At 36.3% G+C, this 21,115-nt stretch overlaps 1 protein-coding gene across 9 annotated transcripts in view; it reads left to right on the forward strand.

Annotated features, from left to right (window-relative positions):
• LOC109425117 (unconventional myosin ID-like) overlaps positions 1–21,115 on the forward strand; it is a 70,976-nt gene that overhangs the window by 41,508 nt on the left and 8,353 nt on the right. For all 9 annotated transcript variants that reach the window (XM_062850912.1, XM_062850913.1, XM_062850914.1 and 6 more), the window contains exons 3-5: positions 3,396–3,698; positions 14,508–14,727; positions 16,060–16,285. In XM_062850912.1, coding sequence (XP_062706896.1) covers positions 3,396–3,698; positions 14,508–14,727; positions 16,060–16,285 — 749 coding nt within the window. The remainder of the gene's footprint in view (positions 1–3,395; positions 3,699–14,507; positions 14,728–16,059; positions 16,286–21,115) is intronic.

The following is a 21,115-nucleotide window of genomic DNA, read 5'->3' on the forward strand; positions in this document are numbered from 1 at the left end:
GGGATATTTGTATCGTTATACATTATAAATGACCGTTTCTCTTAAATAAAAGATTGATGGTCCCTTTTTAAGGCTATCTCTATAGCAATATCACGCTGCTCATAATACCAAAGGTAGCACAGGACCATCTTTAGGGCGAACGGGACGGTCGCAGAAATATCCGCCATTGCTCTGTTGAAACTAAGTGGTAATCTTAGATTCTACTTCATATTTTGCAACAAAAACCTATCATTGTGTATGCTCACTTGCAGTGTTGCATATGCTAATTGTTTTTCAGCATCTTCAGGAAAAATAACACGGCGTCCCGTTTCACCTTAAAACGCATATTTTTATTGAAATTATGTATGATACAGTATACTACAGTATTGGTACAAAGTAGTTTTTTAAATAACCCTGGAATTTGAAATGCAGTTTTGTTATTGATAAAAATGTCCAAAGTAGCCCCCATACGGTTCTACAGGGGATGGCCAAAATGTTTGGGATAGGCAACTTTTTTTTCTCTCACAAAAAAGTTCAACATGCTATAACTTTTCATAGAGTGCATCAAAAAATCTCAAATTTTGACTGTTTGTCAACCTACTATATGTGCATCATTGGTACAAATTTGGGCTCGATTGATTAATATTTCGCAAAGTTAGAACCGTTCGGGTAAAACACTATTTTTTAGACAACTCATTTTTGAGCTGTCATATCTCGGAAACCAGTGAACCGAATTAAATTAAATTTTGAACGTACACAAACAATATGTAAATGCTTCACAAACTATTAAAACATAAGTACTTTTTAAACGTTGAACAAAGTTATCATGGATTGACACTTTTTGGATTCTTCTCGAAAAAATGTATTTTTTTACATCAATGTCAATAAATGTTCGTGTTGATTTCCAAAGATTTTCCACTTCTGTTCTCAAATTATCTCTAATCAGATATATTAGAACCTATTTAGATTGAAGGAAGAGCATATTTAATAATTTTTGTGTGGTATTGTAAATTTGACTTATTTTCCTCTATATGGGTAAAAATTTCAACCCGGTATAACTTAATTCGTCGTGAGAAAATATTACATTTTATAACGTCGTATTAAGTATCAATATATTGTTGATGAACGTTAAAAAATTCATTCAATTTGGTTCACTGGTTTCCGAGATATGACAGTTCAAAAACTAGTTGTCTAAAAAATAGTGTTTTACCCGAAGGGTTCTAACTTCGCGAAAAATTAATCAATCGAGCCCAAATTTGTACCAATGATGCACATATAATAGGGTGACAAACAGTCAAAATTTGAGATTTTTTGATGCACTCTATGAAAAGTTACAGCATGTTGATTTTTTTTGTGGGAGAAAAAAAGTTGCCTATCCCAAACATTTTGGCCATCCCCTGTATATGGGATGTGTCCGATTGGTGTATGAACAACTTTTTTTGTTTATTGATGGATTTAGTTCACATTGTGCATGCATCCTACATACATACTCACGATTATTGTATGTAAAAATTGTGGAAATCCATAAACTACTCTGGGAGTTATAATGTCATAAAATTGAAAAACCATGAAAAAGTGTAAAAAGAAGCCCCGCACGACGGTAATAAAATACGTACACCATGGAATCAGAAATGACTAAATGGCAGAATATTGATTAGAATGTAGTTTAATAACTAGTGCATTTTCTGATTTAACGATTCATGATGAATTCTTTTCAAAATTTAGGAAGCATGGTGTAAAATATTCCTATAAAAAGGAGAATATTCAAGAAATCAGGAAAAAGGGTTCAAAATATTAAGCAAACTAGGTATGTGTAGAAATTTAGAAACTTTTTTGAAACTTATGACAAGAGTTTTTGGACACACCAATTTACAGCAAAATAGCTCAATCTGTGGTTTTTGGAAGAATTCTGCTAAAAAGCCTTCCAAAAATTCTACCAAGGACCTCTCTTCTCTGTTTGGAACCTATCAAGGAAATCGGAGATTTTTTACAATGACTCTATGGATGTTTGACAACTTTTATCAATTTATTCAGTCAGAGCTTTGGGCGAATATTTTTTGATTCGATGAGAGTTACACTAGAAGACTGACTCAGAAATCCCGTCAAGGATTCTGAAATTCTCCCATAATTAATCAAACAAGTCCTACAGATTATGTTCTAAAGATTTTTTTAACAAGGCCACATTAATGACTCCTTCAGTAACTCGTAAAGCATATTGCCCGCATTTTTCATGATAAACGTGACAAAGCATCTACTATTGTTGATAATGAGATAATAGCTTGAAACGAACTCACCAATTTACAAATATATCCCTCCGTTGCTCCATTGCTATTAGATTACAAAGTCATCAATTTGGCCAGCAAAAACTTTCACACTAAATAAAGAGAGATCATACATACGTATATAACAGGGTACAAATCAAACCAGCCTGACGAATGCGACGAAAACACGAACCATTCTAGTTGAAGCTGCTTCTTTAAACTCGGTAATTCGTGTTGCATTTGAAAGAATAAGAAATTTGATTTACGGTCAAAAACGATATGACAAGGTAAATCAAATTTCGTTCCTTGTCGAATTGTGCAACAATCAGTTTTCAACTAATTCAAAGTTTTTTTGTTTCAATCGATTGCTTGTGACCACGTGTGTAGTTTGACCAGTAGGGGTGAAGGTAAAATACGGCCAAGACAAATACGATCAAATACTTGTCCATTATTAAGGCAAGATTGAGTTATTTTACATTAAGTTAGAGAGATTCTAGTAAAAGGCATAATTATTCGGTTGTCATTTTTAGACTGTTTTATATATCTCGCGCTTAGTATCTTACGGGCGTATCTACAATGATTGATTTATTTTCATCAATTTTCTCTTTGATTAATAACTTGGCCGTCAAATCATTTTTGGTTGTTTTTGTTGTTTTAGATGCTAGATCCGGATATTGGTCGTATTTTCCGGAATACTCCGAAGAGAAAATCGATGAGGAGAAATCGATCATTGTTGATACGCCTGTATGATACTAAACGCGAGATTTTTATTCAATGAACTAAACCAACTGAAACTTTGAACGTTGGAAAATTGACCTAATTTTGATTTTTTTTATAAATAAGAAAAAAACTTGTTACATTTGTTTAATAATTCAAAAATATTATGTATAAATCATTTTCAATTTAAAATTTTTGTCTTCTGAATGAAAATAACCATGATACAGGGGGTGCCCTGAACTTTTATTTTGCAATGCATATCAATTCTACAGCTTATTCTTCTGTCCAATAACTTTCGCATTCATTAATATGGTTGGGATCGTGACCGCCTTGTGAAAATAAAGTACATTCAACATTTCCCATTATTTCCCCGAATTTCCTAACAAAGACCGCTAACGCCCGTTTCCTTTCATTTCGTTTTGGTGGCACACCGCACAGGTTTCAAGCCGGAAAAATTTACACATATATTGGCGAGGTGTGCATTTCCATGAACCCGTACCGCGAAATGAACATCTACGGCCCGGACCAGGTCAGTCGCTACAAAGGTCGGGAACTGTTCGAGAACATGCCGCACATTTTCGCCATCGCCGATGCCGCCTACCGGGTGCACAAACAAAGAAACCAGGACACCTGCATCATGATTTCCGGCGAATCGGGCGCCGGCAAAACGGAAGCCTCGAAAATTATCATGAAATACATCGCCGCCGTCACCAACCAGGGACAGCAGAACGATATCGAGAGGTAAGTACGTGGTTGAATGGATTTTTTTGGTTTCAAATTGGAATCTGATAGCTCTGTCAGGAGGAATGGTTTTTGATAGCTGTTAAATGTAAGCGGTGAATTTGATAAATTCAATAATAATCTGGTCACTTCCAGTAATCGTCGCTCTGAGTATGGTGTTGTTTCGTCGAAATGAATTCAGTTGTTTGTAGTAGAACGAAGGTTGCCTAATACACATTTTAGACTCAATTTAAAGTGTCCGGGAAAGCCAGATTTTTTTTTTTTGAGGATTCCTTCTGCAATTCCTCAGGACAGAGGAATCTCAATTAGTTTTTATCCTGGAATTCAATCGGTGAAATACTAGATTGAAAGTAGTGAGCTGGATTTTTATATGGGTTATATAATTTCTTGCCTAATTTGATGCTGTTTGATCTTCGAAATTGATTTCAAGTATCACAATGAAATGTTAAATATTTAAAAAAAAATCACAGTGGCTCAGAGCCAGTGTCGCGAAGCATCAGCGTACAAGTCACAAAAAAGCTGATAAACACCAAACTTGTATCACCCTGTCTCTGCGGTTTCTAATTCGCTCTCTCTACAGTCGCTAACACCAGAAAAGACAGAATCCCATCATAGTAACCCGGTCACCCTTGTTTTGCTACAATCATCCTGACTTGGATACGGCTCATGTGAGTGTCATGACTCTCTCCGTCGCCTCAAGCAGATGCACGCGCAACAGTATGTAAAACTATGCATGTGTATTATCACAAGCACGGTACTACGTCATAAATCCTATTCGTTTTGCATAGCTCAGTTTAAACGCACACATTGAGCGCACCACGCAGTTCACCCTGGCTACGGCAAACGCTCTCACTTCGCCCGTTATGCATCGTTGCTCAGAGAGATTGATTCTCTAGCAACCCGCCTGAAGCATACTCAGCAACTGCTATCGCTGCAAAGCTGTGAAGGGTGGAACCCACAACATGTTTGTCATTCCAGGCATGACATGCTAGCTGGTTCGTATCACCTTGGGAAGGGTGACTCCAGAAAGCGGTTCAAGTGATTGTCTCGTGATGGTCGCGATTATTCGCAAGACTGCTCAGAACAAATCTTTGGTATAAAATTTAAAAATCAATAAGTTTCTAAAAATTTAAATTATTTGTTTTCTAAATATCGTTTGAGGTTTCTCCTGAACTTCTTTTGATATACTTATACTTTTCGCAGTTCCTTTGGGACATTTTTAGGAATCTCTTATATTTTATCGTTCTTATATTTTTTTATTCCTCTATTCGTTCTTAGATTCTTTAGGCAGTTCCATCGGGAATCCATTTATCTTTTTTTTTTTTTTTCATTTTGATATCCTATTCAGTTTTTTTAAATGGTAGTTTCTTCTGAGATTTTTAGAGATCATTCTAGGATGTTTTCAGATTTAGGAATTGAAGCCTGTATCCGAAATAATTGGGACACAGAAATACAGAAATACAACTCTGCAATAGATACATTAAAATTGCTCAAATTAGGCCGTAGGAACGCCAACTTTGAAGAGAACTCGCGAACTAAATGGAAAAATTCATCGTGTGAAATTCTTCTATCATAGGTCTCGCATTCCTGTGCGCCCACCTTTGCGAGAGAGTCCGCCTTCTCATTGCCATTAATTGAGCAATGTGAGGGGACCCATACAAAGGTAATCTTGTATGATCTTTAGACCAGTGCACTCATCTACTCCCTTATTTTTGTAAGAAAGTAAGATGGATGCTTTACAGGTTTCATCGACCGGAGTACCTCAATAGAACAAAGACTATCCGAGAAGATGAAGAAACGGTCTGCGGGTATGTTTGAGATCCCCAAGGCGAAGTCGATTGCTGCCAGCTCAGCAACATAAACCGAACAAGGTTCCTGAAGTTTGCGTAAGGCGGTGGAGTTTTCATTGAAGACACCGAAACCAGTGGATCCATTTATACGAGACCCATCGCACAGTGGGAAAAATCGACCCAAAAAACGGATCTTTTAACGCCGCTGGTTTCGGTACGTGAAGTTGACCATTTCTGACGTAAAAAAATACGAGAAATCGATTGGTGCTAAATCCATTCACCGCACGGCACGGGAAGTGGTCCATTTTGCCCTATCTTCCCCTTTTTTCATACAACAAGAGAATCAAAATGTACTTTTAAACAGCTAACGCGACTGTAGATCATTTAAAATAGCTGCAGGTGTAATTAGAGGTTAATAGAAATCATAAACATACATGAAAGATCCTTTTAAATGCTTATTTTGCCCCATATGCCCCAACAACTGTCGGATATTCACAATTTTCCTAATTATGAATGGATTATTAATGTTACTGACTTGAAGTTAATTTGTTTGGCATAAACAAAAAGCGCTAGAGCTTTTATCACCAGAATCATCTTCGGGGGTTGTCCAATTTGCCCCATTTTGCCCTATTTTCATGAAAAATGAGAGTTAAAATGTATTTATGAAAGACATATATTGCTATGGAACGTTGAAATTAGTTTTAGGTGCAATTGGAAACTAACAGTTATCATGCGCATATAAGAAATATATTTTCCCTATTTTACCCTACATTCCCCTAAAACTGCTGGATAAAAACATATTTTGTATGGTTTTGTAATGCCGCTGGATGCAAAACATGAAGCCCTGGATCATTTTTGATGTATACAAATGCGGTTTATCGATTAATACTACAATCATTCTCGGAATGGTATAAATAGCTGTCCATTTCACCCCAATTCGCCCTGATTTTTGTCATGTAATGAACAAATCAATTTGCCCTGATTTTTTGTCATGTAATGAATAAATAAATTTCCCTTATTAGCATTGGTACTGAAACCAATACATAAGACATATATATGACTTTTTCTATAATTTTAGCTTTTGATGGGGAATTAAGGGCATAATAAGCATTTTATAAAATATGTCACATATGCGCTAAACTAACTAAATAGGGCGTCTCGAAGCATCAAATTATTTATATATAAGATGCCTCATTTAATCAGTTGCGAGCATATTTGCCACAAATTAAGATAAAGGTTATTGCTTATTACACCCTTCATTCCCCACCAGAGTCATATGTTTTAACTGTCCTTTCGATTCCTATTGGTAACAAAAGTCCATCAATTCGGACATAAGCAAATGGGGGAAATCGATTCATTCATGAGGCGACCACAAATCAGGGCAAATTGGGGTAAAATGGACAGCTATTTGTACCCTCCCGTGGATGATTCTAAAACTTATCGATAAACCGTATTTGTACATATAAAAAATGATCTAGGACTTCATGTATTGCAACCAGTGACATTACCAAACAATAGAAAAATGTTATCATCCAGCAATTTTAGGGGCATGTAAGGCAAAATAGGGAAAATATCTTTCATTTATGCGCATGATAGCTGTTAGCTTCCAATTGCAACTAAAACTAATTTCAACGTTCCATTACAGTATCTGTTTCTAATAAATTCATTTTAAATCTCATTTTTCTATGATAATAGGGCACAATGGGGCAAATTGGACAACTCCCGAAGATGATTCTGGTGATAACAGATCTAGCGCCTTTTGTTAATGCAACAAAAATGAAATTCAAATCAGTAACAATAAAAATCTATTCATAATCATATAAAATTCAGAATTTCCAGCAGGTGTTGGGGCATATGGGGCAAAATAAGCATTTAAAAGGATCTTTCATGTATGTTTATGATTTCTATTAACCTCTAATTACACCTGCAGCTATTTTCAATGATCTACAGTCGCGTTAGCTGTTTAAAAGTACATTTTGATTCTCTTTTTGTATGAAAAAAGGGGAAAATAAGGCAAAATGGACCACTTCCCGTGCCGTGCGGTGAATGAATTTAGCACCAATCGATTTCTCGTATTTTTTTACGTCAGAAATGGTCAACTTCACGTACCGAAACCAGCGGCGTTAAAAGATCCGTTTTTTCGGTCGATTTTTCCCACTGTGCATCGGTGAAAAATCTCGTACAGGAATTGACATGTTGGTACATTTTGTTAAAAAAGCGAGGAATAGATATACACCGAAGGTGATCTGGTATTCCCTGAACAGCTTGTTTCATGGACAGATCGTATTTAATAGAGGAACTGTCATTGGTGAAGTGTACACGAGGAGGATTATAACCTGGGAGGCTCTCCTCAAGCAACTTCTGCTGCGATTTTTGCAGCAATTTCTCTTAGAACTCCTCCAAAACTTCTCACTGCGGTACCTTCAGTTTTTCTACTAGGGAAGTTTCAGAAATTCTTCCGGAAAATCTCCCTATGATTATTCTAAAAATACCATCGGTGATTCTTCCAGAGATTTCTTCAACGATTTATCCAAGATTTCCTCCGGAGTTTCATCCAGAGATTCCACAGCCGATTTCTCCAAGAACTTCTCTTGACCTTCCTCCATGAATTCCGGCTGAAATTCTTCAAGCAATCCCCATTAGGACTCCTTCAGAAATACTTCTAGGGAATTCTTCTGGCATACTTACTTGCTGCAATACTTTCGGGAAATCTTCCTGAGATTCATCCAGAAATTCCTCCTGCGATTCCATAAGGGATTCCTCCTGTGTACTTCTATCGATTCTTTCAAGGAGAACTGTAGGTATTTCTCCAGCCATTTGTTAGAGGAACTACTATTAGGATACCCCCGGCTATCCTGAATCTTGGATTTCTCTAGAAACTCCTTATATGAAACCTCCCGGAATTCTAAGAATTCCTCCAGATAACTGTGAAACTTTAGTTTCCTCCAAGGATACCTCAAACAACTTTTCCTGCGGTTCTTCCAGCAATTTCTCCAGAAATTCTTACTAGAATACGTCTATAAATTCTTCTAGTGATTACTATACGAATTCATCTTAGCATAGTGGCTGGAATTCTTCCCGGAAATCTTCATTAGATTCCTTCAGAAGTTCCTCCTGCGATTCATTCAGAGCCTTCGTTATAAATTCTTCCAAAATACCTTTACCGGTTCTTCCAGGGACTTCTCTAGGTATTCCAAGGATTTTTTTTGGATCCTCATAGGCATTTCCTGTATAATTTCCTCCAGCAATTCCTCCTAGGATTTATGCTGAGATTTCTACAATGATACATCCCAGAATCCTTCTAATAATACCTTCTGAGATTTTTCCTGTGATTTTTTTCTGAAGCACTCCGGTAATTTCTCCAGGAATTTTTATCCAAGATATTTTACCCAAGGATTCTCTCATAAGCTTCTCATGCTCTTCCTCCCGGAATTTTAGCTGGATTTCTCAAACTGTTCCTGCTTTGGTTCTTCCAGCAATTCCTCCGAGAACTCCTCTAAAAATACTTACTGAATTTCTTCAGGAGTCCTTCTTGGAAGTCTTCTAAGAATTTCTCCAGGGATTCCTCCAAAAACTTGTTAGGGTTATTCAAGGCAATCGTCAAAGGAGCCTTGCCTTCAGTGTTTCATCCTGGAAATCCTATTGGAAGTTTTTCCTGAGATTTCTCCAAATATTTATCATTGGATATCTCCAGGAATCCCTCTTGACTTTCATCCAAGAACTCCTCCTGTGATTCCATTAGCGATTCTTGCTGCCTCTAATGATTCAGCAATATCTCCTAGATCTCCTCCAGAAATTCTTATTGTGATAGGATTATCCCTCTAGGGATTTCTTCTGGCATTATTGCTAGGATCCTTCTAGGCAATTTTCCTTAGATACTTTCAGAAATGCCTTTGATTCTTCCAGGGATTTTTCTTAAGACTCATCCAGGAGATCCTCTAGAATTTTTATTCATGGATTACTCCAGAAATGTATCATGATATTACTCCTGGAACTCCCCTTGGCATTCTTCAAGAAATTCCAGCTGAAGAAATTCCAATATAAATCTCTAGAGGAACCCTCAAACGAATTACTTTCGGGAATAGTTGGAATTTCCAGAGAAATCGTAGGAGGTAATGCTAGAAAAATCTCTAGTGATTAATTAATGTACTTAACCCTTCAGCGCGCGCGCTGTTGTAAAAAGTACAACACTACCAAAAAACCTCGCTTTTCGTATACGGCGCGAGCGCGGTGCAGTTTCTGTTGCTTGATGGCGCGCGTCCTGGAAGGTTAATTAGAAGGCACAGAATATTGCTAATTGACAAATTGAGAGATGGGTGGGATTCGAACCCACGACTCCGTGTTCGCTCGACTACGGCCATTTCTTTGCGAGTTCCTTCAGCATGTTTTTTTTTTAATTTCTGCGGTAGTTTGATTGGAATTTAATTTATTTAATTTCTTTGGATTTTTTTTTATAATTTCAATGGCTATTCTTCTAAAATTATTTTAGCATTTCTTTCAGTTTTTTTTTTTAATTTCTCAGGCATTTTCATCATGATTATTTTTGCAATTCCTCATGATTTAATTCTATTTATATCTATTGCTTCCGAAAATTAAGAAATTCTAAACTGGGCTTGCTTGAAGAAAATCCTATGAAACTCACGGAAAACTTCCCGACAAATTCCCAAAGAAATTACTGGAAAAATTTCCATCAAAATTACCTCAGAACTTTCAAAGTAGTTGTAAAGGAATTCATATAAAAATTACCAGTGGAATTCCTGAAAATATGAGGGCTTTTTTTTTTAAATGGCTAAATCTAATGTCAAAATAAATTGCCGAGAATTGCTGAATAAAATTTTGAAATAATTCTAAAAGTAATTGTCGTAGTATCACCGTGACAGACTTTTTAAAGAAACACCAAAGATTTTTTTCAAATGAATTCTCGAAGGAAATCTTCAAGAAATTTGCCGAATCAATTTCTAAAGGAATTACTGAAGAAGTTTCCAAAGTAATAAACGAAGTTTCCTAAATTTACAAGGAAATTGCTGATAAAATCCCCAAATAAATTTTCAATGCAAGTAATATCGGAATTGCCGAAGGTATTCCAAAACTTTCTGCTGCAGGAATTCCTCAATTAATTACTGAAGAAATCTAGAAAAAAAATTCTAAAGAATTTTTATTAAAATTATGGAAGCGATTTATAAAGGAATTTCCGAAGAAGTTTTCGGAGGAATTGGCAAAGGAATACCGTATAGCATAGATAATGAAAGTCCAAAAATTCGACCAAAAAAAAGAATGATCTGCCGATGGCATTTCCAAAAAATAAATTATGAGGAAGTTCCCAGAGTGATTGTCGAATGAATAGCCAAAGGTTTTACTAAAAGAATTTTAGAAAGAAAATATCAATAGAATTGCTGACATTAACAAAACAATGCTTGAAAGACTATTAAAAAATTTGCAAAGAAATTTAAGCTAAATAAACTCGTAATGGAACTGACGAAGATATTTTCAAAGTTATTGCCGATAAAATTTTCAAAAGTTGCGTGAAAGGTGTTTAGTATCAATTTCTAAACAAATTACCAAATAAATTCTTAAAGAAATTACCGAAGGGGATCCAAAGATATCACCGAAGAAATTTGCCAAATCTAAAGGAAATTCTGAGAGATTTGCAAAAGAAGTCTTAATTGAAATAAATTGCAAAACATTTTCCATGTATTATACGCAATCAAGTTATCAAGTTCCCAAACCTCACATCAGTACATCGGTTTGTATTTTCCAAAAAAAAGCTGTTCTTTAAAATATAGCGCGTTTAATTTTCCGTTTTATTATTTTCCGCGACGCAGTATATCATTATAAGAAATTGAGGGTGGATCGGTATTTCTTTTTATAAAAATTGCAAAATAGCAAAATAACCTAGAAGCCACTGAAACTGGCACCCTCTAGGCACCCCCTAGGAAAAAATCCTAGATACGCCAATGCTAAAATCTCTTGGAAGGATCTCATGGAGGAATCCAAGGCACCATTAGGCATGCGTACCATGACCCGAAAAAAACTAACCCACGATGTCCCGGAATAATTACGGAACCGTGCGGTCAATAACAGAACCTAACATAAAAAAAACATTATCGATTATTTTGGTACGAACATTTTTAAAATCGGTCAAAAAAAACAACAGAAACATGATATCCCCAATAAATTTTTAAAATTATTTGCTTTACGATTTTTGTACAAACAACATCGCAAGTTTGTTGTCCGGCATTCTCGCAATATGTCCCACCCATTACAGCATTTCGATTTCTATTAAAGATTGTGTCTTCATCGTAGAGCCACGGTGTGCCAAAAACCGTTATTAACAAATAAAAATGTCCACCCAAGTGGCACCCGGCATTCGAAAGATATACTATTCTAGTATCTCCTCTGAAAATTTGAAAATCTTTCATCGAGGGAAACTAAAGTTTTTGTGATTTGAAGATTTTGAGCCATTTCTCTAGGGTTTCCTTATATGAGTAAATATGCACGCACGGTGTGCCTAATACCACTATGACCCAAAAAAATTGTACTCCAAACTCACACCCGGCGTTCGGAAGATATACTATTCTAGTATCTCCTCCGAAAATTTGAAAATGTTTTATCGAGGGAAACCAAAGTTTTTACTGTTTGAAGATTTTCCTCTATTTTCATAGAATAAGCTCATATATGGTAATATTGTCATAGGATGTTTCATTGGCTCTTCAAATCATAAACAAATACATATTAATAAGTTTCACAAACACCATTTCAAAGATACAACATTCAAACAACTTCTCTGAAAATTTGACAACATTTCATTGAAACGCTCGCAAATTACAGTGGTTTGAAAATATTATATCGTATCTTGATAAAGTGTAATGAAAATGTAGTAACTTCATAGAATATTATTGCAATTTCTCATGTTAATCTTTCCTCGCAATGTATATATATTTTGTAACTCATCTAAAACTTTGATTATATATCACATATTTTGCGATACTATTACAAAAAACTCAGTAAGTGTTTTTAAAGTGTTTATAGGTAAAGCGGTAGTATGCATATCTCCAATGAAATTGAAATTGAAAGCTTAATATTGTTGTTACTGATAATCGTTCAAATGTAAAATTTCTAAATTCACGGAAGACACGTTAGTAACATGACGAATAAAAGCTGGGTAGTAAAACGATTAGCATTTAGGTTTACTTTAAAAGCTTCAATATCTTAAACATTATACCAACGATTGACGAAGCTTCCTAGGAATACCAAAACATTGGGCTGTTAATTCAGTTTATCTCTCGTTTCACCATGAAACGTTATCAAATTCACCGACAAGATACCAATATATTTATAACGTGCTTAAAAACAAAAAAAAAACCGGTGCCAAACACTTAGAAAGTTTATGTAATCAACGCCCACGGCGTGCCACATTTTTATTTGTATTCAAGTAGCAGGTAGAACTATGAAATATTAAACTACGGTAATTGACATTCCTCTCAATGAAATGTTGCCAAATGTGGAGCGGACCTGGTGTGATAGTTAGAACACTTGACTATCACGCCGAAGACCTGGGATCGAATCCCACTCCCGACAAACTCACAAAATTTGAGTTCTTTCTTCGGAAGGGAAGTAAATCGTGGGTCCCGAGATACTAGCCTAGGGCTAGAAATCTCGTTAATACAGATAAAACAAAATGTTGCCAAATTTTCAGAGAAGTTGCTTGAATATTTATTGTACTTTTGGAATTTGTGAAACTCATGACGCCGTTCAACACTAGTTCGCGTCATGGGATGAGAAAAAAAATAATAGGGGTTTGGGACCCTAGAAACTCTAATGCATATATCAGTTGAACACCCCAAGTTCTCAATTCAAACTTCGGTCATTAACTGTGAAATCCAATATTTTTTCGAAAATTCTTTCACTATGACACTTCTAGGGTTCCAAAACCCTGTTCTTTTTTTCTTATCTCATAATACGATTTTTTTTTTTAATTTTGTTTAGCAGTGTTATAATTTGTTTAAGATATGAAGAACACCGCATATTCCCATATATGAGCTAATTCTATGAAAATATAGAGAATTCTACCAACAGTAAAAACTTTGGTTTCCCTCGATAAAACATTTTCAAATTTTCGGAGGAGATACTAGAATAGTATATCTTTCAAACGCCGGGTGTGAGTTTTGAGTACATTTTTGTTTGTTAATAGTGGTATGAGGCACACCGTGCGTGCATATTTACTCATTTAAGAAAATTCTATACAAATGGCTCAAAATCTTCAGATCACAAAAACTTTAGTTTCCCTCGATGAAAGATTTTCAAATTTTCAGAGGAGATACTAGAATAGTATATCTTTCGAATGCCGGGTGCCACTTGGGTGGACATTTTTATTTGTTAATAACGGTTTTTGGCACACCGTGAGAGCATTACTGTTCGAGTCACCAGGTTTTGAACTAGTCAATTGGTCAACTAGTGAGCTTGGTGATAAAAAAAATACAAATCTACAACTAGCAAATTTTAGAGAGAGTAATATCGTGTAATCTGACAATTAAGCACTTTAGGTACGTCTCACTTACTTGAATGTTGAGCAGTCGGGACATGTTATATGTGATGGGCCACCAGGAGTGCTTAGAAATAAGATATGCACACCAAAATTTTTGAAATGCTTTCAGCACGCCAAAAATCAGCAAAAGAAATTGCTGAATTTCAGCAACATTTTTGCTGAATTTCAGCACAACTTTGCTGATCAACTGTCAAAATTGCTGGATGGTTCAGCAAGTTGAAAAATAATTGCTGATACTCAGTAATTTGTATTGCTGAATGCAATCAGCACGCCAAAAATCAGCAAAGTTTGCTGATTACCAGCAAAAATATTTTGCAGTGTGGAAGGACACATCGGCGAAAGCACAAAAAGTCGAAAAATCATCCTTCTAAAAATCCTTCGCGAACACAGTTGAAAATCGTATTAGCCAATGTAAAAATGTTCATTAACTGTGTCAATAAACTGTAACATTTCCCACTTTTTTGCGTCTTGCAGGGTAAAAAACGTCCTCATCCAGAGCAACGCCATCCTGGAGTGCTTCGGCAACGCCAAAACCAACCGCAACGACAACAGCAGTCGCTTCGGCAAGTACATGGACATCGAGTTCGACTACAAGGGTGATCCGATGGGTGGTATCATCACCAACTATCTGCTGGAAAAATCACGCGTCATACAGCAGCATCCGGGCGAACGGAATTTTCACTGCTTTTATCAGGTGGGTGTGTGCCTATTTTCGGGTATGTATGGGAGGAGGAATAAAAATCTAATCCTCGCTGTAGGATTGCGGAAAAATGTTTCGCTGTTGTTTTATGCATTCTCTGGTGTGCCGGTTATTGAAAAAATGTTTTAATCCACGAATGGAAAACTAAAAAAAATGAGTAGAATCAAACTTTGCATTCTTTACACATATTGCTCTACAAATTCGATGATTGCTTTTCATTGCTTTTTTATCAATCCCATGCCTATTTCAATCTGGCTATGATTTCTGAATCAGAGCGTAAATTGCTTTAAAGTGCTATTGATACAAGCCGCCAATGTCAATTAATTTTAGTATGATTCCCCCTCACTGATGTCGTAAAGCATGTAATTGCAGCATTCAAATATGAACAGATGCCATACATACTATTTAATTGCTAAGCTATCTGATTATATGATGATCCATCAGATATAAGTTAATATCAATATTGGATAGGACCGTCAATTTTGATCATAAGCAACACCCTTCGTACTTTTCATGGAAAGCAATCAAGCGGTTACCACCTGAATACCACCCCACAGTAGAAAAGTGAACCAATATCCTGGAACCCCACTGACAGCTTAAAGTTGGTAAACAAATAATCGTTTCAGGACCAACAATTGGGTTCTTTAGGGGTATCCAGATTATTACATAATCGGAATCTCCGTCCAAAAATTATTCGAAATCCAAAATTTTATCATTCTTTGTGCCCGGGAACCATTATTTAAAATGCATTTAGATTGTTCAGGGCGAACTGGTCACTTTATCGATTGAACTGTCATTCTATCCACAAAATAAAAACTGTTTTGTTAATTTAACCATCAAAACAAAGGTACTGGAATCCAATAAAATCCCGTTATACTCAGTAAAAAGAGCTCTTTCGATTAGACGATAGAAAATAGCAATATTTTATTCACTAAACAACCCAATTGAAAAAGGCAAAATATTTTTCCCAACAAAAAATATGTTTTTCAAAATACTAGCGCAATTATAACAAAAATAGATTTCGTTAATTGCTACATGTTACTCTAAATGAAAACGTGTGTGAATTAGCAAGTAATTGGGGTCCTGAAGAAGAAGTAAAAAATGTTACTGGTAATTCACGCCTAAATCAAATGTTTGCTCTGAAACTGATGCTGGACTTCAAAAACATGTACGAATCGCAATCGGCTGAAAGCAATATGCTTTGTAAGTGGTTCAAGCTTAATAGGTACAAAGTGATTTATAAGTGTAGGAGGCACATATCGCAGATGTACTTGGATAGTTCTGACGGTCTTCAAATTGTCATCAAAATATTTTCTGTCCTTGCAGCTACTTCGAGGTGCATCGGACGCAGAGCTAAGACAGTTCCAGCTGACACGGGATCCCGCCCAGTTCCACTACACCAACCAGGGCAGCGTGGAAGTTCTGTCGGAGAAAACCGACTATCGGGTCACGACGGCCGGCCTCAAAGCACTCGGTTTCAACGGTGACGAACTGTCGATGGTGTGGCGAATCGTGGCCGCCGTGCTGCATCTGGGGAACATCAATTTCAAAAGTAAGTACTTTCAAGTCTGACATATCATTTTCAAAATGTTGAACTGCTTTAGCATCCATGTAAGGTACACCGGGGCAAGTTGAAACGGGTGGGGCAAGATGAAACACGAAGTTTTGATATAGATTTCAATACAATTTGGAAATCTATCCTTCACTAAAAGATAGTTTGAATCAAAAACTATGTATTATGGTGATCTAACTGTTTATTATCATTAGAAAACATCATGTTAACCTGCTGTTTCATCTTGCCCCACCCGTTTCAACTTGCCCTGGTGTACCTTACACAACAGAAATGCGTGTTCGATGCAATTTATCGAATGCGTTTCGATGAAATTTAAATTGAAAATCCACGTGAACTCGATTCCGCTATAGCGGTTCATGGCTCCGTTTTCCTTCGGATGCGATTTAGATGAACATCTCACACATACACTGTATATATCTTGAGCTTCGTGATGTAATGAGGGTAGTGGAATCCCAAACAGCTCACATGTCATATAAGAGTTACGGGCATTATATGTGGCAACACTTTGAGCGGCATGATGGAACTTTGCCGAGCGCGCTCAGTGTTATTAGTCCACTAATGTAGTTGCATTTAATGGGTGATTGATCAGATTGATAGCTTAACTGGCATACTTTAAATCTAATATTGATAGGCAGGTGCTTGGATTTCATTTCAAGCTGAAACAACTGCACGTTTTAGTTCTAAAATGCTTCAAACTCGCTTGTTATCTCCACACGCTGCTTTTACATTTAGCTCCCACATAATTCACGATTGGGTTCTGGTAAGGCGAACATGCTGGACATCCCATAACTTGAATATGATTTTCACGACACCAAACCATGGTTCCTCAACTCGTGTGAACAGGTGTGCATTATCTTCCTAATACGTCTAATTAGTTTAACTATAATGATGTAAAAACGGCAGCCAATATCCCTTCAGAAGCTCGATGTATTTCTGACTGTCTGTCCATTCGAATTTACGGAAACACCAACGGCAGTAATGTACATATCTTGACAGAATGTTGCCCGTACCATAAAGCCACCCCCTTGAGGAGAAATAACGTGGTTCTTCTAATCAATTTCTCCAGTACGAAAAAAAGTCCCGTCGATCCAAGCGGTCAGAAATATCCAAATAAGATCCATATAAGAAAACCATTGAATCTTCAAACAAATTACAGTTGACTATCTACATCAGGATATTTAACCAACGAGATAGGGACAGATCGAAATGATGAATTTATTTGAAAACCTCCGTAATTAGGAAAAACAAATAAAAAACAAATGACACTTCAGTAACAAATTTTGAAAACGACGTATAATCAATGCTACACCATTGATTATACGTCGTTTTCAAAATTTGGTACTGACTTCACCTTCCTAGAGTATTTTGCTGCTAAGAAACCAGGACTATCTATGATAATTGTGTAGTGGTGGAACAGAATACACACATCGAATAAGTGAGGCTTTCGTCTCACTGTGAGAACTGTAAATCATAGGTGGTACTCCGATACTCAATCGGATCGAGATAAATAAAGTAGAACCTTATAGTCAGTACTCTGCACAAGACGTATTTTATTATCATCCGGAAAATGGACTTTTTCCCGTTTATAACAGTGGCGTACGAGGATGAAGTACGTTTTTTTTCAATAGTTTGTTTTAATGAATGTGGCTTGTTAATTTGTCAGTGCTTCAAGTGCGTGCAATCGGCCTAATTAACGGGTTTTACGTGTATCCGCAAGTTTATACGTGCAGTGCAATAGTCCAATAATTTTCCTACGCGATGTGTCCGGTTGATGAACAGGACATTTTCCACAATAACAAATTGTTTTTACCTGTTGCAACAGATTTTGTTACTTATGTTTTGTGCATAGAGACGGACATAGAGAAATCACAACATATTTTAGTGTTGCACCATTTTGAATCTGGCTTATAGATTCTTTTATTTCAACCACTACGACAGTTTCGAGGACCATTTTACCTTTCCATTTTGTTCTAAGTGAGCCCCTGGAAGAGGATTACCGCCATGGTATCTTTGCAGCCCGAGAGTGAGTGGTACTGTTTTATGAGCAACAAAATCTCAGAGGCAGAGAGGCTCCACAGTGAGAATGAGTAACACCTATCAACGAACGTTATGATCAGCATGGACCAGAAGTCAAATACGTGTTAAACACAATCAGATGTCCAGAGACAAGCCGGTCAGCTTCAGCGGAACAGTGAAACAATGCCATCGTATCACAGATGTTTGTTGTTCAGCATGTGCGAACCATAGCTACTACACTGATGGAGTTTGTGGAAACAAAGATGCTGTTTTTTTTAGTGTGATAGATGTATCCTGTTTAGATTTTGTTGTTTTATGTAACATAATTTGCTATTTTTTGTACGTGTGTTTCCGTCGGACGGTAGTTTGTGCAACATTATGTATTTTGTTGTAGGAATTAAACGGCTACGCAGTCTTCAAAACGGAAAACGAAGTTTATTGTTTGCCCGACGTTTCGACACTGGGGTTTTGTGTCATCTTCAGGGGTACTAAAATTTAATACATGTACTAGTTCGACGAATGGATACAAAGTTTGGTCTGGATTACTTACACTAATTGTTCGTTTTTGGACCAAAAACGAACAATTAGTGTAAGTAATCCAGACCAAACTTTGTATCCATTCGTCGAACTAGTACATGTATTAAATTTTAGTACCCCTGAAGATGACACAAAACCCCAGTGTCGAAACGTCGGGCAAACAATAAACTTCGTTTTCCGTTTTGAAGACTGCGTAGCCGTTTAATTCCTACAGTAAACTTCTCAGTCGATCCGCCAAGAGATTATGTATTTTTTTTATCTTTAGTGGCCGGTGAAGGTAATTTTTAAATACGTTTTGTGTTCCCGGTTCATTTTTTCCACGTACTATTTTTGTGTAGTCGGACACCTGACACTTTTGTATTATTTTTAAGTAGCAATAATTTGTGTGATCATTATTTTTACCAGTCATTAATGACAAAAGATTTTTGTTTTGAGTGTGTATAAGTTTTTTTTCTAGCTTTGAAATATGACAATTTTTTTTGTTTCTGGGGGAGGAGATCCTGTTAGAAATTTAAGTAGTTTATCAACTTTGTGAAAAAAAAATGTTTATGTGTTTCACAATGAAAACGTGCAAATAATTGAATGACCATAAGTTTATAAAAGTATGTTTCATAGCATACCAAGCACTATATTATCAAAATGATTATGTTAATCAATCAGAATCAAAACTTTTCGAATACTATATATTTCTACTTAAGGGTAGAGGAGTTGTAGTGGTGGAACAGAATACACACATCGAATAAGTGAGGCTTTCGTCTCACTGTGAGAACTGTAAATCATAGGTGGTACTCCGATACTCAATCGGATCGAGATAAATAAAGTAGAACCTTATAGTCAGTACTCTGCACAAGACGTATTTTATTATCATCCGGAAAATGGACTTTTTCCCGTTAATAACAAATTGGTATATCGACATATAAAGAACAAATTTAGAACAAAAAAACGGACGAGATCATATCGAGTAAGACACGAAGGTCCTCCTCTCCTCTTCTTGGCGTAACGTCCTCACTGGGACAAAGCCTGCTTCTCAGCTTAGTGTTCTATGAGCACTTCCACAGTTATTAACTGAGAGCTTCCTCTGCCAATGACCATTTTGCATGTGTATATCGTGTGGCAGGCACGAAGATACTCTATGCCCAAGGAAGTCAAGGAAATTTCCTTTACGAAAAGATCCTGGACCGACCGGGAATCGAACCCGTCACCCTCAGCATGGTCATGCTGAATACCCGTGCGTTTACCGCCTCGGCTATACTGTCGTGTGCAGCATAGTTGTCCCATGTTAATAGGGATTCCTGTAGAACATGGGACAACTATGCTGCATACGGCAGTATATGGGCCGAGAAGGTCGTGGAACTTGTTTCAATTTTTCCCTTGTAACGTGTACAAACATTTTCAGGATTAGATAAATTGTCGAACGCGACACGTTTGGTGACAATTTCTCTCCTCATTTGGTTCGGACTTTTTAGCAAGATGCTTGTTCTCCTAACAATTGTATATTCTGTACGATTGGTCTGCAATTTCTCTGTCCTCATGCTTTGTTACTGCTGTATTGTATTGGAGCTTTAAAATTTGATTGCATAACGAGAAATTTGAAGAGTAGACACCCCGAGCAAAGTCTGATAGCAAATTGAAAACTAATTTTAATGTTGTGATATTGCAAATTTTGATAACTCAGGTTGCTGTTGTTTTGGTCGTTTTAACGGTTAAAACATCAAAAATGAGAGCAGAAAAATGTTCCAAATTGAAAGCCATTCCTGCTATCGATGATAGCAAATTGATAACTGTTTTTGTTATCAGCGCAAAAAAAAATGAAAAATCGTTTAATGTAGTGTTTTTTGGTTGATTTCAAATCCTAAATGTAATAATACAATTGCACTAATGATATATCCCAAGAATTACTTTAAATAGTTTATTAAAAGATTTAAAAACTATTGTTATACTAAATATTTACATTAATTTGAAATGACAGCAAACCGAAAGCAAAATTTGAAATCAAATTAAGTAAAGATAAAATGATATCAAAATGTGATTTCAATTTGTTGCTGAATACAAATCATGTTTTCGATTTGCTGTAATTTTGTAAATGGACTTTGCTCGGGACATTATTCTCTCGTTATTTTCTATTTTTTTTACTTTTTCAACTCAAGATAAATATTTGCTACATATTAAACATCAAAGCTTATTCGTCAAAATACGTCAATTACCGAAAGATAACTGAGCACTAAACCAAAAACTAAGCGTGGATTAGGCACAATG

Source organism: Aedes albopictus, chromosome 2, assembly GCF_035046485.1.
Source record: "Aedes albopictus strain Foshan chromosome 2, AalbF5, whole genome shotgun sequence".
Classification (NCBI taxonomy): domain Eukaryota; kingdom Metazoa; phylum Arthropoda; class Insecta; order Diptera; family Culicidae; genus Aedes; species Aedes albopictus.